Source organism: Tauraco erythrolophus, chromosome 19 (genome assembly GCF_009769465.1).
Source record: "Tauraco erythrolophus isolate bTauEry1 chromosome 19, bTauEry1.pri, whole genome shotgun sequence".
Taxonomy (NCBI): Eukaryota; Metazoa; Chordata; class Aves; order Musophagiformes; family Musophagidae; genus Tauraco; species Tauraco erythrolophus.
The window spans coordinates 4,757,784-4,785,127 of NC_141483.1; the positions used below are offsets into that span (position 1 = coordinate 4,757,784).

The following is a 27,344-nucleotide window of genomic DNA, read 5'->3' on the forward strand; positions in this document are numbered from 1 at the left end:
CATTACTTTGCCTTTGCCCTAGTGAAATAAGCAAAATACATACCAATAAACCTAAAGTAAGAATAACGTTCCTATTGTATACCCATTTATACTTTCATGCAGTCATTCTCAGTGTTAAATAATCTACTTCATTAGTAGTTCAATTACTTTATTACATGTAGGGGAGAAGGGATTACATGAGGACAGTTAATCAAGACAGACTATTATTTACCAATAAAATAAAATTCCATTAGAGGAACCTAACACATCCTTGCCTGGAAGGATATTGGAGAATGACAGGAACACCGTTTTACGAGATAGCTGTCATACAGCGTTATCAGACTGTCTGCTACTTCAGAGGAAAAGAAGAAAATATTTTTTTAAAAAAGCATAGCAGTTGTATTTAAGTGTACATAGGATAATGCAAAGTAATTGAACATGTTTAAATAATCTTTATTAAATTTGCCATTAAAATAGAAATTAGAATTCTTGCGATTACTAATTGAGATATTTCTCCAATCTGCATCCGAACTGATTTGTTAATGTAACATTGTTCCTGAGCCTGCTATTACGCTGACAAATTTAATATTGTAAAGCTGCTTATGTCTTGTCAATGAAGCACTGAATTTGAGGGGTCTCAACCACCGTATTAGTTACGCCTACGGAAAAACATGCAATTCTGCAGGAAAAAAGAAATACAGAAACAGATACTGCAAACATGAGAAAAACAAGCAGGTATCACTCGGTGTCTTCCAACTTCACAAGTTTCCGCTATCACAATTACCAAGATCCCATTAGTCAGGGTGACTTGAGAATCAAGTCATGGCCTGGCAAATTGCTGCAATTGAGGAAATCAACATATACTGAGCACTGGTAATAGATGAAAATGGGCATGGCAAAACCAAGACCTTTTCTTTCAAATATTCATCCTCAAGGCAAAATCCCCGAGTACAATTCAGTTACAGGAGAGTGTTGTCTGATTATGGCACTCTACAGTTTAACTCTTGCTCTACTACTAGAACTATAATCTAGCTGGTTAATCTTTGCAGCTTCCACCCTTGACCTCTGCTATTCTTTTTACCTCACAACTGCATATTGTGGCACTTGTAACAATTTGAGAAATATGATATTGCAATCCTTAGTGCCAGAGGATAAAACAGGAGTGCTGGCTAATTTGCAGCAGGACTCTCCTCGCTGCTTCCCAAACGTTCAGTCTGACTGCTAGCAATTTAAAAGCTTGCTGGTTTTCCTGCACTGAAGACTCTGAAATACTTCATGGAGTGCTGAACCATTCACTAGCAGTCTGGCAGGTTACAGTGAATGTAAAGCTGACAGCGTAGAAATTGATTTCTTGTTTTGTTAATTGCCCTGGCTTCTACAGTTTAAAATGGACAATTCTAACAGATCAAGAGAAAAAGCCCTTCAGGATAAAGTGATAGAGAATATTTACCTCCTCTTCAGTATTTGAAAGGTTTCCATAATCAGCTAAGGATTCTCCATGTGGCATCCAGTTGTAGCATTCAGTGAGGTCCTAACGTACAAACAGATGTTCATTTCTGTTTTTATAGACTTCAAAGTTCACTGGTTTCAAGACAGGCTGTTTTAAAAGTCTCTGCACCTGAAGGTCTTCAAGGCAAGCAGAAGCAACAACAACAGGACTTCTGGGTGCACAAGGAATCCTTGAAACCACACAATATAGACAGATAATTTGTTGCTATGTTTTCTTCTCTTTACAGCTTCCCTTGACAAATATTGCTGTTCTTTGTCTAAACTCAATGATCTGCGACCCTACCCTATCCCATCTCAAGCAATCAACAGGTATATACACTTACAGCACATAGATTGGACAATCTTTTAAACAAGAACAGTGGTAATAATTTCTGTCTTAGTTTAGGTAAAAGAAAACACAATGCCAAAGACAGACAGAAATAAGTAACACAGGATGACAGAATCTTCTCCGTCACATATTGCAGCAGGCCCACAATCTGTTGTCTCTTTGCAAAGTCCTTGAATTATAAGGACATATCATGCAGAAACTATATGTCGTCGTCAGATATTGTAATTACAATTGACAATTACTGTTATCAGCCAGTGTTGTTGACATGTCTACCTGGGGGGGTGAGAAATTAGGAAAACAGTAATAAAAAAATAAAATGCATGGAAATTGTATCAAAACATTGATAGAACAACGCACAAAAAGCTCCCCATTCCTTAAATACTCTTTATTAAGAGAATGGGAAAAATCCTTTAAAAACTAAAGATGTCTTTTTACATTAATGTTCACATGAAAATTTCTTACATTAAATGTTTTTACACGGACTCCAAATTGTTACTTCTTTTTAGCCACACACAGAGTCTTCCGTATCCATCTGAGCTTTTTTTAACTCACTGCAGTGAGGGGACCTGGTACTCTGGATGCAGTCGGCATCTGAAACAAAAGCTAAGAGTTAACAACAGTCCTGGTGGAAAGGGTCAGCCCAGCAGCCCCACCACAGCTTGCTGTGCCGGGAGGGAGGAGGGGGTCCCATCTGCAAAGGAGCTCTGTCCTTCAGCTGCTGACTTAGCATGTTGTTGCAGGGGCCTGGAGTGTGGCTAATGGTGCCCACAAAGGGAAAACGGGCCAAGGTCAGTCTGCAGCATTGTCTTGGGAGATTACTCAGTCTGGGGACAGTCCTGCTAGGCTCCTCTTAGCTTAGGCTTGATAGGAGTATAGAAAGAGAGACAAGTAGCTGTCCCTGGGAAACTTCCATTGAGAATAGGTTTAAATCCTTCTCCTGTTGATCTCAGAAGGAATCATTTGCGTGAGATGGTTATGCATCAAGTCATTTCCCAATTTAGCCAAAGTAGGTGAATTCATTCACGTATCTTCAAACCAGAAAAGACAATATAGTCCCAAGGACTCCCTAAAAACTGCACTCAGTGACTCCAGCTGAGCTAGCGAGCATGTTTTAGGAAGTCACCCAACAGGTGGGAGCAGAACCTTAGAGCAGGACTGGTATCAAGAAGGGCTGGAGGTAGATAGTAACCACAAGCCTGCTCAGAACACTTCTCCGAAGATGCAGCACAACTGATGATGAGGCAGGGACTTTCAGCATGAACCAACACCCAGGGCTATTCTTTATTGTATGCTTGAACCACAAGCTGAGTGGGGCAAGCCCTGTAATCCCCCAATTATGTGGGTACTCTGCTCCTGCTCATCAATTAAGCAATAAACATACCAAGTTCTAATAGAGGTACTAGCATTTGCATATCAAGATACCCAGCAAGCCAAAGCCAGAAGTGAAAAAGTCATTTAACACTTGATGCTCTGCCACAGAAGTCAGATGGAGCTCCAGAACATCCTGTGAGTCCTGGGAATATTCACACAAACGCAGTGGTCGCACTTCTCTGCTGGGGGGTTGCACAAAGGCTAGTGAAGCTGCCAGCGTGGCTTCCCCTCAGCCTAGAGACTTCGGCAGGGGCTGAGACTGGCTGAACCTCACCACTGCCAGAGCTCCGAGTGGGCTCTGTGCTCTTCCCACAGCAGCACCTTCTCCTGAACCGCGCAGAGCCGAACACACCTCTTCCATTTACACACTCCTCCTCCTGCCTTCTCTAAAACTAATGGGGCCAGAAATAAGCCACGTTTCTCCATCCTGATTTTCCCAGTTTTCTTTCCATAGCTTACTTTTCCTTTCCATGCTGCAGACATTCTATCCCTTCATGTTACTCTCCTTCTCTCTTCGGCTTCCCTCCCTTTCCCCCTCCCCCTGCTTTCTCTCCATCTGCACTTTGTGAACTGCTGCTGCAGTGCTGAAGTCCAAAGTTCAGTAACTTGCTAAGCACACAGATAAGTATGAACCTTGGAGAATTTACATTGCTCCAATGTAAACAGATAGCCAAGGGTCCCTTTATCAGCACTGGCTCAGGACAGTCGTGGGGGGTCTGAAGTGGCTCAATTTTGTATTTTGTTTTTTTTTGGGGGGGCGTAAAGGCGGGAGGCTGTGCTGCGCCCACTCTCCTGACTGTCGAGCGTGTTACCTCAGGAACATGGTGTAGGGACGCTGGAAGCAGGATAACCTGAAATTCAAATCCAAGAGACGCCAGCCTGAAGACCATGGTCTCGAAGCTGAGTCATCTTCAAGTGGAGCTGCTGGGAGCGCTGCTGGAGTCGGGGCTAACCAAGGAGACCCTGATCAAGGCGCTGAGCGAAGGGGAACCCTACGCGCTCCAGAGCGAAAGTCAGCGCGCTATCAATGCCCTCCAGACGGAGAAAGGGGAACCCTGTCCTGACATCCCCAACCTCTCCAACGGAATGGGGGAGTCCAGGTTATCGGAAGATGAAACCTCTGATGATGGGGAGGAATTCACCCCTCCAATAATGAAGGAGCTGGAAAACTTGAGCCCCGAGGAGGCTGCTCACCAGAGGCTGTGGTGGAAAGACTATTACAGTAAGGACAGATTTGCTGCTCCTCTTTACTGCTTTCTTGCGGTCTTCCCTCTAAATCTCTTTTCCTTTCCCCTTCCGCTCAATGTCCCTGGTATTCACAGTTGATCCAGCTGCACGGAGACAGTCTTCATCCACACCAGGACTAGCAGCCTCAAAACACTTCCCAAATTCTTTATAAACGCTCAAACTTTCCTTTCATCTCACATAAAAGGCATAAAGGGAGCTATGAAGCCTGATTACGTATTTGAAGTGCTTATATCATCAGGCTTCAGAACAGTCCGAGGCCTGGATAACTTGCATCTCTCTGACTGAATGTTGGATTTAAATTCTTAATAAGATTCACAATTTCAGTCATCAGGGGAGGAAAAAAATAAAGAAAAAATCTGGTCACTCTTAACTGGTGCTATATTTGCCTGAGGATGTACAGTAAAGTGGAATTGTAATGTTTCCCTGCTACATTTAAGGAGATTAATACTGTTAATTTTACTGGGCTTTGCTATAGATTATTGGTCAAAGACAAACCAAGAGAACTTGTTCTTGTCATTCTTGTGAGTGCAAAGTTCTCCTGACTTCAGTGGGGATTTTTCTTGCAGACAGGGCACACTCCAAATACATGCAGAGGTTGAAACCCGGGCAGAACACGCTATTCTACCCTCCACTGCCTGTCACAACTGCAAAGTACATACGCAGCAACAATTACAGGTTTCACTGCCACACAAATTTGCCTTTGCACACACGCGTTTTTGAAATCAAAAGACACAAAGAGTTTTCCAAACCAATAAGCCTCATTACAGACTCAGAGAAACATTCAGCAGAATTCCAATTTGGGATTCTTGCTGGGATACAATTCCTGTGGGCAACCTAAGAGGTTTGTCCAAGCAAGGATCAGGTCTATCCAACCTATGTATCACAACAGAAGCAGAATCTTGCCCGCCTGTTTTGGGGGTATTTTGAAACGACGAGCTGATAGACAACAAAAAGATGCAGCAATATCCTGCACTTAAAATCTTCACTAAAACTAAAATCCATCTAGAAAATTTCTCAGACTTTCTGTTCGCTCCCTTTCACATGCAAAGGAAATTGACATAAAATGTTAACAAGAAGCAAACATCGAATCCCACCAGAAAAGGCCAGAGCTAGAAAAACAGCATGACAAGAGTTAGCATTCACCATACTTAGAAGAAAGCTCCCTGGCAGATTGAGAGTTGAAGACTCTGCAGTACCCAACAGAGGAAAATTCACTGGATCAGCTCTTACCTGGGTGGGGAAAATGTTCCCAATAACTCAGTCTTCTTTCTAGCTCAGTACGTCTCATCTCTTCCTCACTTCCAGCTCTGTCACATCTTTTAGTCTCCTCTGTTCCCTTTACCTCTTTCTCATTCGTTTTATGTATTTCCTTTCTCTCCTCACTTTTGTCTCTGCTGCTGTTCCTCCCATTTTGTTGTCTTCTTGACCAATTCTCTCTCCCCCTTCCACTCTTTTTCTTCCCCTCATCCTTGTCTCCTTCTCATCTTCCTGAGTCTGCGTACAGGTCTTGGGGTAGTTTGAGCCCAGTGGCACCGGGCGGGCCCTGGCTAGTTACTAATTATCCAATGGCTTTATTATTTCTCTTTTGTCTTATAAATTTATAGATGAAAAGACCCTGATAAGCTTTTTGATCATTAACTTCTAATGGTTTATCAGGTATCTCTCCACAAAGGAAGCCATGAAAGTTGAAGAAGAGCACCTGGCTTGGTCCCATTTTCTCTAATGAATGGGTGAAGCAGGACTAAGGTGCCATCTGCTGTGATCTAGGAACACACAGATGGAGGGAATGCTTTCCTGCCACTCTAACTTCAGCACGAATTCTGGTTTCTGATCCTCCCTGCCTTTCTAGGAACTTGCTGCCAGTCTTTCCCGTGCTCACTACCAGCTTCTCAGCACAACAGTCTTACCTCTCTTGCAAACTTGTGATATTAATGCTTTCTGATGAAGAGTCTCACATCTCTCTCTAGACAGTCAGTTGAGCAGCATTCCCATTTTATGAACGGAAACTGGGCAAAAACCAGGATCTCCTAAGCCTTTCACTGGATCTTAATTGGAAAACTCACTAGAGTTTTCTTTCACCAGTCCCCCGTATCACAGGACAGAACAATTCACTTCTGCTGTTCAGGACAATATGAAGGGGACTAGAAGCCTCAGTTTCAGCAAAAAATTACAAGTGTACTTATGGAGGAATATAAATAGATCAAGATTAGTCAAGGCAAAATGAAAATAGTAGGAAAGTCTGTACTGACATGTTTCAAATTTCTGGTCAAAGATTTTTAAAAAAAAGCAACTGTATGTCTGAGAATCTATTCAAAGCATCTGAACCAGTATCAGGGTTTGATAATACGTAAGCAGTTGGTACCTACTAATAAACTTTTTCTGCTTTTAAGAACACAACTTTCCATTAATAGATGCCTACAGGTAATGTCCTTAAAATAGTACTCTAAGTATTGTAAGACAGGGCAGAACAGTCTATAATAGAAATTACTCCCAGTGACAGATAAAAGGCAGGCAGGCAAGACCTGATCTCCATGCCCAGGGATTCCCAGTAAAACTTCAACGTTTGCAAAGCTATTTCAGCATCTACACAAGGATTTCAAACCCAGGAACCAGATGGAGGCATTTCTGCCTTTAGACAAAAGCCTCTTTGGATATTATTAACAATTCCTGGTCTAATACTGTAAGACCACATTTAAACAGAGAGATTGACTTGTGGGCAGCTATTAGTGATATAAAAAAGTCTTTGTGGTAACTGCAGCCACTCTTTATGAAGTAGTAGCAGGAGAGTGTCTGTTGCTAGGCTTTCTAGGAGCTGGAAAAGAAAAAAAAGACAGCACCAAGAAACCAAATATGTCCTCATAGGTCCACTAAAGTTGAAAAGAGTTTAGAAAACACTAGCCAAAGCTGAGTAAAACAGGCTGTAGAGAAGGTACACCCACACGGCTGGGTGCACCTGTGGGTATTGATTAGATTTTGTCTCTACAGAAAAAAAAAATTATAAAGACAGTTCAAAGGTTTCTTGTAATGAGGAATTAACAGTTTCATTTTGTCCCTCAATCTCACGGATCTTCCATAGATTTAGAGTTTGAATAACATTCCTTCCAGATCACTCCACACAGAGAATGAATTGCATCTATAATAAAGAATAACTCACTAGGGAGATGGACCTACGTGCAGTAATTCCCAGATATTCTCCAGAGCAGAATGCAAGAGAGGCTACCTTGGGAAAAGGGACAGATCACACTGCCACAGGTACAGCAAGTGGAGAGAAGTATAGCAACGATTCACCTGTAGGGCAAGGGGTGAAATTCCATTAGGACAGCGAGAAATTGAGATAAGCAACAGATTTCCCCTGGAGGCAGGGATAAAAGCATGTTGTCCATGCAGAAAAAAGGAAACAAAGATGTAAAGGTTTAGACTTTTCCCCATGCAAATGGTGTTTTAGAATGGCTCTAGCTGGGGAATCTGGAGATGAAACTGCCACACCCCTTTCATTTCCACATATAAACCAAGATGAGGCAAACCAGGCCAAGTTCAATAGAAAGGAACGCTGCCGGGATGGTCTTACCTTCCCTGCTCTCTGCCTAGCCCGGCTCCAGGCTGTGCACTGACATCAGTGAGGGTTGTCTAGCAGGCTCCAGAGGAACGGGCCAGAGGATGGTCCTGAGTACTTCACAACTCTGAACCTCTGTTTAAGCAAGGTCTGGTCCAAAGCAGCAGTTCAGGACCCACCTCAAGGAAATCAAGGTTTCTCTTGCCTGAGAATCTGAGAACAGGAAAGAAGGAAATGAGAGACAGAGAGAATGAGGAAAAGGAGGGGAAAGGAATGAACAAAGGAAAAAGAAAGAGAAAAGTCAGGAAGAGTGAAGGAGGCAGAAGGTCCCCTGAATGTTACATCTCCAGCTCTCTGGAATGGGTTTTCTTTAATGCTAACAACTTGATATTTACTTTCCATTTAAATTTGAGATGTTGCTATAAATTATCAACCAGCCTCTTGTTCCCTTTGAGTTTATAACTAACTACCTGGGTTACTTATTGTTCAGGTAACAAAAGGGAGGTGAAAACGCCCTTAAAAAGTGACCTCAGAACTAAGAAAATGGGAAGCTGGCATGGAGAGAGGACCCAAGCCCCTGTGGTTGAGATAAGTCAGGGAGAAGGGCCATGCTCAGAGGGCAAGAAGCAACTGACAGCAGGAGAGCAAGACTTAGGAAGAAGGAAGTAAAAACTATGTGAGAAGAATTTGGAGACAGATTATACCTTGAAGAAGAGACAAATGGTGAGACAGCTTGCATCTGGAGAGAAAAGGAAGCTAAAAGCAGAAAACAGAGTTGGTGATAGAGGAGGAGAGCTTGAGTAAAGCAGACCCATTTCTGCAGCTCTGACTCACTGAAGCAATTGAGATTTTACTGCAACTACAACTAAGAGAACTAGGTTTAGGGTGAAAACCTACCCTCTGACAGTCAATGACAGTCTCACCACCAGTGAAAGAGTGAAGGTTTCGACTTATGATGTCTTAGTCAACGGTGAAGGTTCTGCAGGTGAACTATGTATTTGGGCAACAGTTCATGTGAGGGTTCAGCTGACCAACTACCATCACTTGTTCTGTGATGTAGCCTTGGGCCCAAAGGAATTGCTGCATTGATATTACAGCCTGTGCTCTGACAATGTACAGAGTAGGCAGGATTTCATACAACTGCCCAGGGAATTCACACCTCACTAAAATTCCTTTGCACTGCTTTGCCTCAAAAAAAGACAGAAAAAACACAGAAGAGGCTCAGATACTTCCTGCTCTCTTCCTACCACAAAGAAGCAAGGATATTGACAGAGGAGACAAAAGTGACTTATGATTGGGGTGCAGGAAGGAAATCAACATGTAACAGGTTTCCATCAGTGGTAACACAGTCCTTCCTCTTCCCATCTGAGCCAGAACTCAAATATAAGAGACCAGAGGTTCCAAGTGGGAGCCTTTTCTCCTCTGTATAGGGACCTGTATAATTAATTCAAGGTGCAGGTGCTGGCTAGACTATCACAAATGCAAAGGGAGGAGACTGGTCCTTGGCATGGACAGCAGAAGAAAAAAATACAGTCAGGAAAGAAAAGCTTTCTTAAGTGCAACCCAATCTGAGGCTTTTGAAAGACAAAGGTGGTTAAGGGAAGAAGGTAGAAAACAGAAGCCTCTACAGCAAGCATCCCATTGTAAAAGGGAAACAAACGTTCCTATTTTAAGAAAGCAGGTTCTTCAGAAAGCTGTAGCTGACACTGCTTCTGTCACACTTTAACTGCAGCAGAGCTTGCTCCTTGGACTACCCAGCCACTGGGAGAGAGGCTGCAGGGGAACAGAGATAAGGGTGTTTGTACTGAGAGAACAGGTGTGGACTTTGTCCTCCTTATCACTTCGCAGCCTTTGGCAACCTCCTGAGTCAACAACACAACGAACAGCACAGCTGTTGCCTGTTGCTCAGACCTGTGTGCTCCTGTGACAGCTTCTGCACAATCCTAGGTACCTTTTCCCCCCATTGCTCCTTTGATGCTGGTGTTGGGTGTGACACCAGGTTACTTCTACAGCACGCAAACCAGATGTCTCACATAGAAAACACAGAAGGATGCTCTTTGCTAAAACTAAACTGAAGGCTTTTCTGCAGAGAGGCTCCTGCACTGTTTGGATCTAGACTGCCTGGTTTCACATCTTTATTTCTACTGTCATTTTCAGCTCTGGTGAAATCAATACACACAAGGAAGTCAGAGTCACCTTTTCTCTATTTTTCTTTGGAACCTTCATGGATATTCTAATCTGAGATCCTAAAAATCAGAGATTCACATTCACTATGAAATCCTGAATCAGATTAGCTTCTCAAGTTTTGAGAGTAAGTCTCAAATAGGTCTATCCCTTCAGCTGTTACTCCAGAGGAGAGTGGTGGTAGGAGGAATTAGTGGTTTGCCTGTTGTTCTTTATTGCATTTGGAAGCTTGAGTGGATCTAGATGTAAATCAGTGTGTTTAAATAACACATAGCAGATATGCAAGAACATAATCTTGGATGGCTTGGTGTATACATATCTGTCACGTGACAGTATGATGAAAGCCTGTTTTCATTTCTTGAATCACTGCAAGGCAACCCAACCTGGACCAGAATCAGGGCATGAGCTAGGTTCAGCCTAATATCACAATGAATCTGTCTTTGAACCCAAGCACCTATGCCTTAAAGAAAGAGGGACAGAGAAGAAAAGCTATGTAGGGAAAGGGAATAGAGATGTCAACTCTGAAAAAAAGAGATCTGTAGTCATAAAACATCCAATGAATACTGAAATGCAACATCACTTCCCTCCTCATACTGTTTCTCACTAGCAGCAAAAATGCTTTCCATTCACATTACTGTCCAGCAGGAAGGTCCACTCCTTGCTCACGTCACCGGTCAGCACTTCCTGTCATTTACAGATGACAATTGCAGAGACAGAACAGGCCAAAACCTTGTATCCAACCGAACACAGCAAAGACTATGGCCACATACTGGGACATTTCCTTGATAATCAGAGTCCCCTTCTAAGGGGAGATCAAAGTGCCTACAGAGAACAGTCCAAAGGAAGTTAGTGCTGCATCTTTCGCACTTCATTCCTAACACCGTGCAGTTTTTACCCTGAATGCAGAGTCACAACTGAACAACGTACCACACTGAGGAACAGTTTTCCCTTATGCAGCCAGTTAAAACCCTGGCCTCACCGAACGCCACGGTGATGACTGACACAAGGAGCACCTCAGGAGGTAGTAACGCACTTCCTTGGAATCCAGGTCTGCTGAGTGCAGGTGTTGGATCTCTCTCTCCTGAGAAGTGTTTTCTGCTCCTTCCAGAGAGGATCCCTGGCAAGTAGCAAAGATGGTGAAATCCTACCTCCAGCAGCACAACATCCCTCAGCGTGAAGTGGTGGACACTACTGGTCTGAACCAATCTCACCTCTCACAACACCTCAACAAGGGCACTCCCATGAAGACCCAAAAAAGGGCAGCCCTCTACAGCTGGTATGTCCGCAAGCAGCGAGAGGTGGCCCAGCGTAAGTATGGCAGCAACTGTTCTTCTATCTCAATTTCATAAATGCATCTGCTCTCCCTTGCTAATCCTTACTCCCTATTTTTATTACGGAAAAATGGAAGGAAAAGCCCCTTTTAGCAGGAAGCTTAGAGAAGTCTAGGTTAGTATTCAGTGGCGAGGTGAACCGAACGGTACCTGGAAAAGAACTCCCTTGTGAAGCCACCTGCAGTCACCCATCCCACCCTCCATTTGGCTACAGAGAAGCAAACGAATACTCTGTTTGCAATTAAAATTCTACACCCATCCTCAGACTAAAGCAATGTAGTGGACAGAGGACAGAATTTCTGCCTGAGAACTACACTTTCGCAATTTCAGCTAAAGCAACAGTTCCTCTAGCTGCAAAAAGCTGTACTTGCTCTGAAAAACCACTGTGGGCTACCTCCTCACCCCCTCTAAGCCCCTTCCTTACAGAGACCCACTGGGAACCCATCCCTGCAGCATGCACTTCTACATTCATGAGTCTGCCTGGAATCTGTCTTACTTAATTTCATATTGGTGGGTTGCAAGTAAAATTCAGACTTTTGGCCTTTGGATGATTTTGGAAAGCAGGACTCAAACCACACTTACTCTAAACTCAGCTGCATTTGCTTTCACTACTCCAAGGCAGGAGCAGAGAGGCAATCCATGTAAGAAAAAGGACAGGTAAATACCGTCCTGCTAGGAATATCTTCTCGGTTTTAGCAGATTATGGAGCTTTATTTCCACCCTGCTTAGATTCAACTCTCCATCTTGTACAAGGTATTCTCCAAGGGTAAACTGCATGGGGCCTGCTAGGCACTTGAACAGACAAAACTATTGCAAATGCTTCCAGAAAGCAAATTCCCTTGCCCCTTTGTGCCTGCAGAATTCACACACGCTGGCCAGGGTATCCTGACAGAGGAGCCCATGGGAGATGACCTGCCCACCAAGAAGGGAAGAAGAAACCGCTTTAAGTGGGGTCCTGCCTCACAGCAGATCCTGTTCCAAGCCTATGAGAGACAGAAAAACCCCAGCAAAGAAGAGAGAGAGGCACTGGTGGAAGAGTGCAACAGGTAAAGACCGGTGTCTGGCTTTGAGGAAGAGGGGCAGAGCAGAGATTCTCTGTCCTCTTGGTGTCTGCTAGAGCCTGTGCAAGGCAGGCTAATAGTACAGCAGTGGATGTCACCACTGACACCAGCCAGGTTTGAAGGAAATGCCACAATCCAGCGTTCACTACCCACAAAGGATCCGTAATGCCCCATGTCTTGCTGTAGCTGGCAGGATCCTTCCACACAGTGTACCAGACCCACGGCCACTTTGGGGGTGTGTGCTGACTGCCTGACCAAGCCCAGCTCAGCAAGGCTCTTCTTGTGCTTTCCCCCAACAGAGCAGAGTGTATTCAGAGAGGCGTTTCCCCATCTCAGGCCCAGGGACTGGGCTCAAACCTGGTGACAGAGGTCAGAGTTTACAACTGGTTTGCCAATCGCAGGAAGGAGGAGGCTTTCCGGCACAAGCTGGCCATGGACACCTTCAGCGGACCGCAGCCCAGCTCTGCTCCTTCTCTAACTCCTCACAACTCTTCCTCCCTCCAGCCACCATCTGCTGCTCTCTCACCCAGCAAAGTTCACGGTAAGAAATAACTAGAGGGAGATCTGAAAGAGACACCAGTAACCTACCCAAATTCAGCCACCAAAACTATCTCCCAAGTCCACCCCTTTAGGAGGTGAATCTACAGACAGAAAAAGCAGACTTGCTACAAGGAAAGAGCACCAGTGAGAGAGGACCATGTCTCTGAGCGAGGAGAGCAGCTAGGATAGCAAGGGTGACAAAGTTCAGTAACAAAACTTTCAGCCAAATTTCCTCACTTACTCTTTGACATCCTGCACTCCCTCACGGCTGGCAGGCAGTAATCTCCTTCCAAGGAGTCATCCACCAGCTCCCATCACCAGCCAGTTCTGTATCCTTCCACTCGTGTGTGCCTCCCACTCTTTCCAATACACATCAGCACCACCAGACTCAGTTTTCAGGCATCAGGAAAGGTCATTCTCCATCCAACAGGAGCAGAGCTTGTTCAGCTTCACAGGCCAGAGCTGATAATTGCTCTCGCTCCGGGAAGAGATGATCCCTCTGAGACTCTCTCCTCTCTACACCCACATTCAGAGAGGTGGTTTCTAGTGAACCCTGCTTGCTCCCTGCAGCACAACAGCCATACCTTAAAGTCAGTACTTGAGGAAGCAGCTGTGCCAAGTTAAAGGAAAGCCAAGGCAGGGTGGCGAGAACACCTGTGCTTCCGATTCCCCTACTGCCCACCTTGTCTCTGCCTCAAACACCTAAAAGCAAGTGCCTCCACAGGAAACTGAATTTAGCACTTGCCAAAGTTTCTCAGTTTCTCATCTTTGACAACCAATTTCCCTCCTGTTGTGATGCAGGAGTGAGGTACAACCAGCAGCCAGCCAGCGAGGCAGAGTCCTCCAGCAGCAGCCACCATGGGAACAGCTCCATGGTGACCACCCAAACCATCCTGCATCAGGTCTCTCCCCCTGGACTGGAGCCCAGCCAGAACCTACTGAGCACAGACACTAAGCTGGTAAGTGATGTATATTTAAGATCTGGTGACTGGAGGATTTCAGGTCCACTGCCTGTGGTCACAACATGGACTATTCAGAAGTAGTTTTTTCTAGAATACTCTTAAACCCACCTTCTTGTAGAGATATTACGTAGCTGCTTTGCACTAGCCACATAACACAAATAGTCCCGAGGTACATATGCCCTCTAGACTGCTGGTGAGGGTGGGTATTAGAGCATGAAAGCAAGTATAGCGATTTCCTTATGATCCATCAAAACAGTCTCTTCTGAAAAAACACAGCTCAACATATGACATGATTTCCTTCTCCCCAGGAAACCCTGTTCTCTTCTCCTTTCCCAGTGAGATTCTCGTAATCTCCAACTCCTATTTGAACACTACACATCTCAAGATAGTTGATCAAACATCAATGGGATTAACAGAACAGAGACCCGTACCTAAATCTGGTTTACCTGCAAAACTTAAGCCAAACAGCCTGTATGCAGCACATACCTTTGAGACATGTCGTGGATACCTGGATTGTAGCAATCTGCCTTCTTGAAGCAAATTTCCTTTTGAGATTTGACTACACCTTTTCCCACATAATTGTCAACGAAGCCCTGTAACTACATGACTGATCGTTTTCAGTTTGCACGTTCCCTTGCTTACAGGGAAACAGTTGGCAGAAGTCTGCATAAGTGCAAACTGGCCTGAGAGAACATTAAGTTCACTATAAATGAGTATGATTTAAATCTCGTCAGTCAGTCACTTTGCTGGCTTTCTGGTTTCTTCCTGAAAAAAAAAAAAAGCCTTTCATGAAGTCCTGAGAATCTTCTACAGCTGTCTTCTAAAATTGATATCAAGGTGATTTATGCCACTCTTTAACCTGTTCGTGCTTACTCTTACTAAATATTCCTTACAGCTTTTTGTCTGAAGGGATTAAAAAAACCCCATAATATAAACCATTGAACTTTCTCTACCAGGCCAGTCATTAGAATGCTATTTTGCTATTGCACAGCACTTGAACTACAGGTCTCCAAAGGGCTTTGCAAACTCAAAACCCCGTTAGACAAACTCAAAACTTTGCAGACTCAAAAGCCCCTAGACACGTCACATGGTTCATTTTAGAGGCTGAGAAAACAGTCAAGTCAATAATTTCTCAATGACTAAAGGACAGACTGACTCAGCAAGACCCTCAAGCACAGAACAGCCCTGTTTCATCTAACAGGTCCGCTTCCTCTCTAACAGCAGGGCACTGCCAGGTAACGCGGCCTGAAGAACACACTGTATGAGAAAAAGGTTTCTCATAGGAAAAGGTGAACAAGAAAATAACAACTCTTGGATTCTGTGCTGAGCTCTGCAGCTAGAATTACTATGTAAAATTATCTGAGCCTCTTAATTTCTCTGAGCATAGTCTTCTGCCCTCAGTTGTAGAAGAGAAGATAAACTTTCCCTATAGAGAACGCAGTGGGACTAATCTCATTCTTGTTTGTAAAACCCTTACGATTTCTTAAACATGAAACTAAACCAGGAAGGATTTACTCTTAGTATTTCACCAGCTGACCTTTGCTAGTTAATTGATGAGCACGGGGAAACTGCAGACAAGCAAACATGAAGTCTTTCTAGTTAGCAAGTGGTCAGAGCCAGCAGGAAGAGGGAGAAGGACGTTTATCACAGCTTTGGGACTCGCCATTCTCAATCTGCTGCAGATGGCATTATTACAGTCCTCCTTTCTCACAGGTCTCGGCTCCTGGAGGAACTCTCCCTCCTGTCAGCACCCTGACTGCCCTGCACAGCCTAGAGCAAAATCCACATGCGCTGAGCCAGCAAACTCAGAACCTTATCATGGCATCACTGCCGGGTGTAATGGCAATTGGAGCTGGGGAGACCTCATCCCTAGCACCAGCATTCACCAACACAGGTGCCTCCACCCTGGTGATAGGTGAGTAGTGTTCTGTGTGACTCTGCTTATCAGAATTCAGATGAAGAGCTGCCTGTAAATGTTAGAACTACCTGCCTCGTTTTCAGAGACAAAAGTACTAAGTTGGCCGTGGTATGAACCTGGGGAAATTGTCGCTAAGGATCTTCAGCAGCACTGCTTACAAGTACCAATGGAATTAAGGGACAGATGTTCCTTATTCATGTTAGAATTAAATTACACACAAACCCATGTCGTCTTAAGAGCAAGACACTGTTGCAATCTATTCTGATGCCAATGTTTTCTTTTGCTGCTCTGCATCTTCCCAACTATAAATGTAACTTCCTTAAAGCTACGAAAATTGAAGCATGTTCATAGTGCTTGAAAGACAAAACATCCTGTTCTACTTCCTGCAAAGAGCAGCATATGCCTTTGGAACTCATAGCAGTAATTACTATTTTTCTTATATTTTTCACTTTGACAGCTTTTCTGGACTTGTAAGAGATTTCTTTTCATTCCAAGACTAGTCTACTGCCAAAGTGCATCTCATTAGATAAAGGAAAACAAAATGTGTACTCTCCTCTTACACTTTCTTCCAAGGAAGAAAGAGGCCTTATTTTGTTCCATGGTGTCAGCTGTGAACTAATTTCCATTTCCTCATTTACACCCAAGATTATGATACAGATTCTAATTTTGTGCAAACAAACAAACAAAAATTTTTGAGACTTCCACACAGTGGAAATCTCTCAGTGCTGGAGACACTTGCTGATTTATAGGAGCAGGGTCTGGGCAGTTGTGGGAAAGAGGGTAGTAAAGTGTGAAGCCTTCCACCTCTTTCTCACCAGTCCAAATTCCATAATTTGCCCAAGCAAAATGCGCTTAAACTCTGTTCCATGTGGCTGGATGGCTACAGGATAGTTCTTTACATTGCCAACAGCTTCATAAAAAAAAGAATAAAATGGACTAGACACTGAGATGACACTCTGAGTTTACTTCTGATCAAGGTCTCCCCCATGGAACTCTATTATCAGGTTATCACTAAATTGGAAAGTGATCTATGCTGGTACACAAGGATGTACCACAGAAAGAAATACTGGAAGTCAGAGGTGGTTTTATGGCACCTGTCTGCATTGCACATTTTGGACACTCCTACTTTTTTTATCTGTTCATAATCACAGATAACAAACAGAACACCTGAAAAGCAGGATCCCAAGTCACCCTGCGAGGACAGGCCTGCCACAATGACTGTTTCAGACACCCCTATTGCAGAGCTTCCGTAGTGTGGCACTACTGTCATCAGTCCTTGTTTTTCAGGCCTGGCCTCAACCCAGCCCCAGAGCGTACCTGTAATAAACAGCATGGGGAGCAGCCTCACTACCCTGCAGCCCGTCCAGTTCTCCCAGCAATTGCACCCATCCTACCAGCAGCCCCTCATGCAGCAGGTCCAGAGCCACATCAACCAGAGCCCCTTCATGGCTACCATGGCCCAGATACAGAATTCTCACGGTAAGAATGTGAACTCATCTGCTCAAGCAAACCAAAAAATAAAGGCTCTGTTCTGGAGCATTTGCTGGGTCCTTGGGCCCGCAGTGCTCTATTTTCCTCTTCTATTATTGTTGCTCCGATTATGAAATTATTTTTTATCTCCCTGTCCCTCCACTCCCACCGTTTCAGAGACAGACAGCAGGTCCACATGCACGAGGAGAACTCAGCCAAACTAGTCTCATGCAAAGCTCCAGCATCCACGTGATCTTGTTTTCTTTCATGCACAGCTCTCTACGGCCCCAAGTCTGAAGTGGCCCAATACACACATACAGGCCTCTTACCACAAACCATGGTGATAACAGATACAGCCAATCTCAGCGCCCTGACTAACCTGACACCAACTAAACAGGTAACAGCCTTTAGCACATGCCTTTGTTCCCCCACCTTAGAACTGCACCAGTCTGCAGGCAGCTCCTTGCTTGTCAAAGGATTTTTGGGTGTGTGGTCCATGTCATCCCACCAGGATGATCTTTCTTATCTCCTCACCTTGCTGGTACCAGCTGCAATACTGGAGGCATTAGAGCAAGCTCTTCACTGCATCATCAAGGAGCATTTAATCTCCTTGGAAACAGCACCTTCTCACTCTTCTCTTGTGCCTCTTAGAAGTGATGCAGAAGGCACTGTTAACTTTCTTTTCTCTAGGCATTCACATCTGACTCAGAGACCCATACAGAGTCTGGGATGCACACACCAGTGTCACAGGCACCAACAATACATTTACAGAACCAAGACACAACGGTCCAGCACCTTCAGCCAGGCCCTCGCCTCACCTCAAGCCCTGCTGGTAAGAACAGCAACCACTATGATCGCGGAACACATATTGCCTAGTTTATCTTGCCAACACTATAAAATCCAGCTAGAAAATGGCAACTGGGGCTCATGATTCTGTAAGAGAATGAGTGTCTTGGGGGGTTTGAAAAGCTGGTACAAGGAAAAGATTCAGAGCACAGTCTGTATAAGGTCAGACTGTGGAAATGGGACCCTTCTCCAGAATCTAGGGAGGAAAATAACCTTAAAAATATTGACAGAATCAGTGCCCATGCGTATCCAGTCCTGTGGGCAGTTTTCAAGGCTGAAAAGCCCAAGACTCCCTCATGAAGAGACTCCAGTTGAATCTTCCCAGTTCTAAGAGAAGAACTAGGACACCAACAATCAACTAGAATCAAAACTGAACTCTCTGAAGGTTGGTGCCCTCAATGTTTTCAGGCTAGCTGTGGACTTAAGCTAGGTATATAATGGCACACAAAACAGAAAAAGGAGTTATGCCCCTATGCCAGGAGAGCTCAGTCATGCTGGAAATGTGTATGCACACATGGTAAAGGGTCTGTAGTGAGAATTTGTACTTAACTTCTGCCTTGTGCCTTTGACAGTGTCCTCCAGCAGCCTGGTGCTGTACCAAAGCTCTGACTCGGCCAACAGCCACAGTCAGCTGCTGCCATCCACTCACAACGTCATCGAGACCTTCATCTCCACGCAGATGGCATCCTCCACTCAGTAATCAAGACAACCAGCTCAAGCGTGGCTGCCACGACCAACCTGTCAGGTGCAACTCCAACTGTGCCATCAGTGTCACTGCTGCCTGCCTTGGGAAGGAAAGGCTGTGGTGCTCAGCCAACTTCCAGCTCCTACTGTCTCATACAAATCCCTTACTCAGCTGCCTCCATGAGAGATATCATCTCAGGCTCAAGACAGAAGCCATGGAAAGATGATGCTGGCACTGCTAAAATCCACTGCCCACCCCCAAAAACAAGCAAACCTAAACCCCATGAGCCAGCCTAGAATGACCAAATGTCCTTTTGTGGCTGTCCAAGAAGGAATCCCATCAAGACAGGGATCTGAATGCAATATGGCAAAAATGCCAGGGCATGGATGGGACTTTCATTCTGCTCAGCCTTCATCAAGCTAGGCCTGTACAAAGCTCCACCACCAGACTAAGCCCTGCAGGAAAGAGCAAAGCTGAGCTGCCCAAGAAGGGACACTATCTTTGAAACACTCATGTCCTTTGCTGTAAGGAAGCACCAGCAGGAACTATGAGAAATAACAGTATCTTGGAGGCAAAAGTGAGAGAACCTGATTCCTGACTGCTCTGAAAATCACCAAGAAACAGATTCAGGAATGGCTTGGCACAAACCTGTCAGTATGGGATCACTGACTACAAGCTACAAATCCTTTAATTAACTACAAAAATACCAAACATTCTCAGTTAAAAATGACCCGCTCTAAAATCATGCTATCCTAGTGGAAATGGCTTGGTTATTTTTGATATAGCTCTGCTTTGTTTTAAATGCAGAAATTAAAGTTTAACAGCAGCAAGGAGATTCGAGTTCTCTGCACTAACCATGCGGATTCTCATCTCCTGCATCGTGCTGAACGAGCCAGGGGATGACATTTTCCACAGGTTCCTGACACTGCACAACACCTGGGAGGTTCCCATGCTCCACAAAGAGCAGCGTTTTCTACAGTTGTTCTCTATAAAGATGTCAGCTTAGATTCATTCTACAGAACACAGTTAATTTTTAGCTTCCCTGTAGGCCAGATTGTGTAGTTCTTGATATGCAAATAATTACCCTGGGGTCTAAGAGTCTTACTTGCACTAAGTGGATGTTTTTAGCCCTAAGGATCTACTTATATAATTCCTCTTCTAATTATTCCCCTCTACTCTACTTACTCTCAATCTTCACATCACTGATATGTCACTAGTCAGACATGAAAAAAGCCCTAATTAACATGTTTTTGTCATTGTGACCAAAACAGAGCTGTTCTTTCAACTGTGAAATGGATGAAAATCCTTGAGACTAGAAAGTGCTCAAGGCTCTTAAAAGGTTGAGATATAAGGGAGAATTAAAAAACAAAAAGCCCAACACTAAACTCTTCAATTATCATATCTGGAAATTTCAAAATTGCAGATGTCCATTACAGTTTTTATTGATATGATCTTCCTCTAGATTCTATCAGCCATCAGAGACTCATTTCAGTGACTAGATTCTCTGAGGAATTTTATCCTAGAATTGTTTCCTAATCCCTCATGTGCATCACTTTCAAATACAAATAACTTCCAGTTAGCATAAAAATAATCATCATAAAACAAGTCAAAAGATAATTTTTAGACCACTGTGCATTTGAAACCCTAGGTGCTAGTTTCAGCGCACTGAAGTTTTAACTGGCCACAAGACAAGTAACTTCTGCTGGCACATTTAGTTAGATTACAAGCCAATTTTCTACTTAGCCTTTCCATTTTTGGATGCCAACTGTGTTTTCTTCATTAAAAACCAGTAAGGGTCTTACAGTAAGAAAGAAACCATCTTGGGTTTTCCCATGCTCAAAGAGCAATAGTTCCCTATTTCAGTTTCTCTAATCTGGCTTTCTAGTCTCCTAAATAGGGCAAAGGAGTTAGAGCTACTGAAAATCGACAGTCTTAAAACCAGAAGGTTATTTATCCAATAACAGGTCATTTCCTCAAATACTGGAGCTGAAGTATAAACAGATTAAGAATCACACTGAAAATCTAGTGGAAGTTGTCCCTGCCCATGGCACGGGGGTGGGAACTAAAGCATCTTTAAGGTCCCTTCCAACCCAAACCACTTTATGAAAACTACCAAAACTCACTGTATTTCAGAGAAATGAAAGTGATAATCAGCCAAAATAAGGACTGAAGCTCAGTGACTTTCAAGCTAGGCTTAAGTCCTTCCTGTATCAATCTCGTAGCATTGATCACAAAGCAAGTAAAGAGCCATCTCCAACCATATTTGTCTCTGCTTGGGGAGCCATCTGAATACAGCAAGAAAGCCACTGTTGTACAAAACCTGCCACATTAAAGAAGACTAATAGTGTAGTAGAATTTAATAACAACAAATGCCATAAAAAACTATACATGAAAAAAATTTCAAAGGACACAACTTGAACAGAAGTACCTATTTATAACAACCCTGAAATAAGCTCACTGCATGCTCTGTTTATATGCAGGGGCCCTGGAGAGATGCAGATTACAGAGGGATTAGTAACATGGCACATTTCAACAACAGATTGTTACGATGATAACAAGAAAAAAAATAAGGGGGCCCTGATATCTGACAGGATGCTTTTGATAAATGAGTCTCCCACAGGCTGGAGTTATTCTTAGTAGGCATCCAGGAGGAGGCAAAGAGAAAAAGGAGTTGATCACCTGTTGCCATGTAAACCAAATTAAATTCATCATATACTTTCTCCAGGACACAAGATTTGGCTTCATGATGTGAAGGAACAGACCAGGAGGGATGCAGCTATGATTATATCCCTCTGTCACACAAGCCTGCACACAGTATTTAATCCTTTTACGCTCGGTGTGCATAAGCAGCAGCACAGATAACTGCTGTGCCAGGAGAACAGCGTTCCCTTCCCCAACAGGGATGCCAACAACATAGGAAGTCGCTCAATCAGATTCTCAGGCCACTGAGCTTTTAGAACTGAATTAATTTTCCCTCATCTGCAGCAACTCTTTTTGTTAGGTTTTTTTTCCAGCATCCTTCATCCATCATAATCACCTGCCACTTGCAGAGCAAAATCCTCATTCCCTTTTTTTCTTCTTCTTTTTCTTCTTCACAACTCCTGGCAGCACTGACTTCTCTGTATGATTGCTGTCCTGTCCCTCATGCTGTCCATTTGCAGATACCAACGGCAGCAAATCTTTTCTTATCTGGTCACACTTTGCTGGGTCTATTATTTTCTCTTGAATATTGTTCTCTCCCCTAATTTTCTTTTTCTTCTTTTTTTTCTGGCTGTGCTCAGCATAACCCTGACTCTGATCCCAGCTGGAATCCTGGGACAGTGCAGGAAAAGCACTTTCTTTCAGAATGTCTGTGGCTGATACCGCAGCCTCCTGGTACTTTTGCCACTCTTGATCACTGTCCGTGTCGCTGGAAAGGTAACAAAAGGAAAGGAAGTTATGTTACACTTTTGCCTTGAATTCACCCAAAGCACAAACAGCAGAGTAATCTAAGATAAGAACACCTGATAAACACCCAGTGGCTCTGGGACTCCAATACAAGTTAGTATTTAACCAGTTTGAAGGCTGAGGTGTTCTTCACGTATACTAGGAGGGGAAAGAACATCTCCCACAAACATTTCTAGCTCCCTCACACTAAAAAAAGAAACAAAAAAAAAATCTGCTCTAGTTAAATATAGGAGTCATAAATACACACTTCTCAAGGTCTAAGCTTCCTATTCCCTTGCGAGAGTCCCAGCTGCCTCTGAAGTGTGGGATGCAATAGTGCTTCAGGAGCAAAGCAGCTGACACCGTCTCACCTGGAGCTAGATGGCTGCCTCCTCCTTGCAGCAGGGCGAGGCTCTGACTTCCCAGAGTCTCCCAGGACAGAGGAAGAGAAGAGGCGAAAACCTAAAATATGCAAAGGGAAATTCTAGTCACAATATAAAACAGAGGTGAAAGCCTTCAACAGCTATCTCCCTGTGAAGCCTCACTGCTGTTCATGTTAATCGACAGCAATTACTTGGGACTAACAATCTGAGAGGAGTTAGGGCACAGAGATCACAACATCCAAGTAACAGCCTTCGCCGATGCTAACAAAGTCTTCTACTGCAAAGGCTTATTAGTCTGTTGGGTGTACAATCAGCTCTGGACAGGATCCACCCCACTTGTCATCCTTTAACTAACAACGTCACAAAACAGCCGCAATGACTGTGACCAGAACTCACCATCATCTCCAGCGTCAGACTGTTGCACAGAAGTTCGCGAAGGTCCTGATGACTCCTTCAAGACGGTGATGAAACTAAACAGAACAGCCCAGTCAGATCTCAGACAGGCTTATGCAAACTGAGCTAAAGTTGGGTATTTCTAGGAAACGAGACTCCAGGGAGATGTTACATAGCTGCTTACTTTTTTTTCTTAGTGAAGCAGACCTCCCTGCTTTCAGAGCAGACCATGTCTTCTCTTCTTAGCAAGGTATGCAACAAGAATGACTTAAAAGCAGCCTTTCTAAAGCCAGCTCCAAAGGAATTCTAGTTCTCAGGGCCATATTTACACAACAAATAAAGACAGCAGCAGCCCAGTTGGAGGCATACTGCCAGCACTACCCTGAATCAGGTATTGGCTTAGTTTTTAAGAATAAATGAAAGATTCTCATGCAGGCCTTTATATGATGAACGTGATAAGGCGCCCAAATTCTCCTTTCCACTCCCCCAGAACACCTTCACCACAGGCAAATGGAGACCAGCAGTGCTGCACAAGGAGTCTTTACTAGAGGGGCACAATATTGGAAGCTTGCATTAAATATAGGAACGATAGAGACAAAAAGAGAAACAACTTCTCCTCCATACCCAAGCTGCACTCAGACCTTGAATGTCCTGCTTTTAGCACGCAATAGCTCTGGCGTACTTTACCCGTAGAACAAAGTTTTTTAGTATTGCATGCCAATACCCGTCTAGCATTGCCCCCAGTTTCTTTGCAACGTGTGCTCTGAACTCCGGTGTCGTCTGTAGCTCATTTCCATCCTCGTTGTGACTGTTCACCTCACGTCTGTTCAAAATAAGAATAATGATTATCTGTTTCAAGGCCAGTAACATCTGGTGCTCTCACCTGATCAAGAGATAAGGGACTATAAAATCTCCCACCCTCTAGCAATCGATTCATACTCGACAGAGAAGACTGCTAAAAAAGATGGAAAATAGCTCAGTAGTAGCTCAGCTCCCAAGAGAGTGCTAAACGTTACTTAGCCACATCCACCACAGCAATTAGATTATTTTTCTCACTGAAATAGCCTACAGAAGCAAATAAGTGACATCAGGACATCCCTTTTCTTGCATGTAATTCCTGTGTGTGTTGTCACACTTCATGCAAAACCTGTCCCATGAGAGAGAGTTTTATTAAGCTGCCTGGCCAACAGCCTTTGAAACTGAGCCTACAGAAATGCTGCCAACTTAGATAGGACAGCATCACCTCCGTTGCAAGGCTCCTAATTCAGGTGTCACTTTCCTGCGGACAAGTGCTTGCCTTTGCAACATTTTTTTGAAGAAAAACATTTTTTTTTTTTTTTTAATATGTAACTGTCCTAATTTCTTCATGGACACTTGCAGAGTTGGGAGATTTCTGACACTTGGAACTAATGCTGTAACTGACAGCAGCACTAAGTTTTCAACTTCTGTGTTCCCCCACTGCTAGACAGAATGAGAAATGTACGTAAAAAAAAATTAGTTTTTTCAGATCTAAGCATTATTTCATATTACAGTTGGCCTAATTCCTAAAACAGAACAGGCCCTTCCAGTAGGAATTATCACAAGGCACTAACTGCAAGTAGCACAAATACACCACACATTCATTTTCCCTTCAGTGAAGCACAAGCCTGAAACCAGAAGCAAAAATACCTCAGGCTGGGCAGAGCGGGCTGCAGCCGACCCCTTCCAAAGCCACCTGCCGAAGGAAGAAGCAAAGGCGAGTTGAACAGACCTGCGACCAGGACCTCTGTCACCCTCCTTCTGCACGTGGGATTCCACAGCCTAAACAATCATGCCCGGAAAGACAATCCGTGCCCACTGTCGGGGGAGACAGTTATGAGGAGCAAGAGAAGCTCCCCAAGGGCCAGGCCGCCGGAAACCACCCGCCCTGGGGGGGCTCTGGCCGCGGCAGGAGCCCGCGCACCGCCCGCCGGCCGGCCCGCCCGGGCCGAGCCCCGCCTTGGCTCCCGCAGCGGCGCGGCTCCGGCACCGGCACTGCGGCGCAGAGCCGCCCCTCCTGACCACCGCTGCCCCGGGACGGGGGGGGGCTGCGGAGGGGCCCGGCCCCAGCGAGCGGGGAGAAGGCGGGACACGCCGCCGCTGCGGCGGGACAGCGGAGACCGGCTCACCGCCGCGCGGCTCCGCCCGCACCGCCTGCGCAGCGCAGTCCCAGGCGGCCTCCCGGAACCGCGCCGCCGCCTCGCCGCTGCTGTCCGAGTCCGAGTCCGTGTCCCGGGCCGAGCCCGCCCTGCGCGCCGCCATCTTGAGGCCGCGTCAGCCGCGGGGCACGCTGGGGGCTGTAGTCCGGCGGGCCGCGGAGCATGCTGGGGGCTGTAGTCCTTCAGGGCAGCCGCCGCCAAGATGCCCGCGGCGGGGCTGCGGCCGGCAGCGCAGCAACCCCCCGCCGAGGGTCTCCAGGCTTTCCGAACGCGGTGTCTGCCCTTCTCTGTCAAAGAGTCCGGGGAAGGCTGCGCTCACGGGAAAAGCGGGGGGGTGGCGGTTGTGCGCTGCAGGCCAGGTCTTCCCAAGACCCAGGAAAGCCTGGGATGGCGTGTACCAATGCAGGGAACCGCGAGGAACTGGGTGTCATACGCAGAATTGTGAGATACTGTGAGAAGGGCATGTTTCCGCTGAATATTTGTACCAGCCTCCAGAGGAGAGCAGGGCAGACGGTGCCGGTCGCGGTGCCCGTGCCGCTCATGCTGAGATACCCCAGAAGGGCAGCAAGGGCACCCAGGTGATCCAACCGCTGTTTCCCACTGCCCATTCCTTGGGTTTGCACGATTGGGAAGAGCGGTGCCCACGGATGAGAAACAGCTGAAAGTAAACACGGTTTGTTTTCGCATCCATCTGTTGCTCAACGGCCTCTTTTCACATGTGCCGTACAGGCAAGTATCTTAACGTTTCTCAGATGTAAGGTGTTTCCTCAGCTTGCACAAAGGAGGAGTGAAAAACACACCCATGATACCAGAAAGTCCGTACCGCTTTAGTATTTGTAGATGAAGAAGGAATACTTGGCGTTAAAGAATAAGGATGTGGAAACAGTGATTGACTCTTACAAAATTCTCAGCACCTTATCACATTTTATGAGATGGTCATTTGACTGCCTCAGAAATAATGACTGACAGCGCTCAAATGAAGTTTCCGGTAGAGAGTCAGACGTTGTAGACAGCACAAAAATCTTCTACCATGAAAACACGTGATAGGATGGGATCCATCTGCTGTAGGAAGTTATCGTTCAAAAGCAAGTGAGAAAAGATAGTAGACACTCAAGATTCATTAAGGTATGTAAAATGTACCAGGCAAAAAGCATCTAATTCCCCCACCTCTGGCAGGGGAAAGAAAACACAGATCTGCTCTGCCTGTGCCTTTTGCAACTGCTTTGTCCATAATATGGAATGGCAAGTTCAAAGGACAACAAACCAACCTCCAAAAAGGCATTAAATCTTTAACTCAAAAAAAACTTTAGATTGTGTGGAAGACATTCTGTTCAGTGCTCCTAACCAACTTGACTTGGTGGATCTTTCATCTTGGCCTAACAATACTCTTCTGGCCGTTTCCTTCAAAATGGCTGTTAGAGGCACGGGGATTTCTGGAACAGATTGTGACTGTGTTTCAGCTCGATTATTTGCCTTCACAGATGTCAAGCACCAGATGCTTCAAAGCATGTTTTACTCAAGCAGATCAGGCGAAGTTCAGTGTGCTTATGGGCCTGCTCTTTGAAATATGGCAGTTTCCAGAGATACGATCCAGAAAAAAACAGACAAATGCCTGTCACATACCAGAAGTATGGTCTCCCACCTTTCTGGTGTGGTATTGAAAACAGAAAAGTGAAATGAGCAGAAGCTCTTGGAAACGGCTTTTGCTGAACAAAGGCGAAAGACCACAGACAGATAGGAACTCTTTTGCATGGAAATTTCAGGAAAGGAAGAGTATTCTCAAATGTGATTTAATACTGAATTACTATTGTGTTGAAAATACAAGTAAACCAGGGAGAATTGATGAGAAAAATACTGATAAGAGGTTCAAGGACTTGGATTCTTGACATATGTATGACTCTCACAATTAAGAATTTTAGGAGGGGTGTTGTGTGTACCATAAATGTCAACACTATGTTTGAAAATCTTGTGACTTAGATC

General features: G+C 44.8%; 2 protein-coding genes across 2 annotated transcripts; one reads left to right on the forward strand and one right to left on the reverse strand.

Annotated features, from left to right (window-relative positions):
- On the reverse strand, positions 1–25,467 carry C19H12orf43 (chromosome 19 C12orf43 homolog). Its single transcript, XM_086623723.1, has 9 exons — positions 25,335–25,467; positions 24,856–24,901; positions 23,912–24,010; positions 23,191–23,264; positions 22,783–22,873; positions 22,023–22,394; positions 2,279–2,407; positions 1,430–1,658; positions 1–18 (listed from the first exon to the last, which is right to left on the reverse strand). Exons 1-6 carry the CDS (start codon positions 25,465–25,467, stop codon positions 22,046–22,048), a joined length of 792 nt encoding a protein of 263 aa, XP_086479849.1. The 3' UTR covers positions 1–18; positions 1,430–1,658; positions 2,279–2,407; positions 22,023–22,045.
- HNF1A (HNF1 homeobox A) lies at positions 4,076–19,000 on the forward strand. Its single transcript, XM_009983582.2, is given in 11 exon segments — positions 4,076–4,382; positions 4,385–4,409; positions 11,281–11,480; positions 12,363–12,549; positions 12,864–13,105; positions 13,906–14,063; positions 15,780–15,981; positions 17,272–17,463; positions 17,730–17,851; positions 18,145–18,286; positions 18,873–19,000. Coding segments are annotated over 11 exon segments (1,905 nt in total).
- Positions 25,468–27,344: the final 1,877 nt, after the last annotated feature.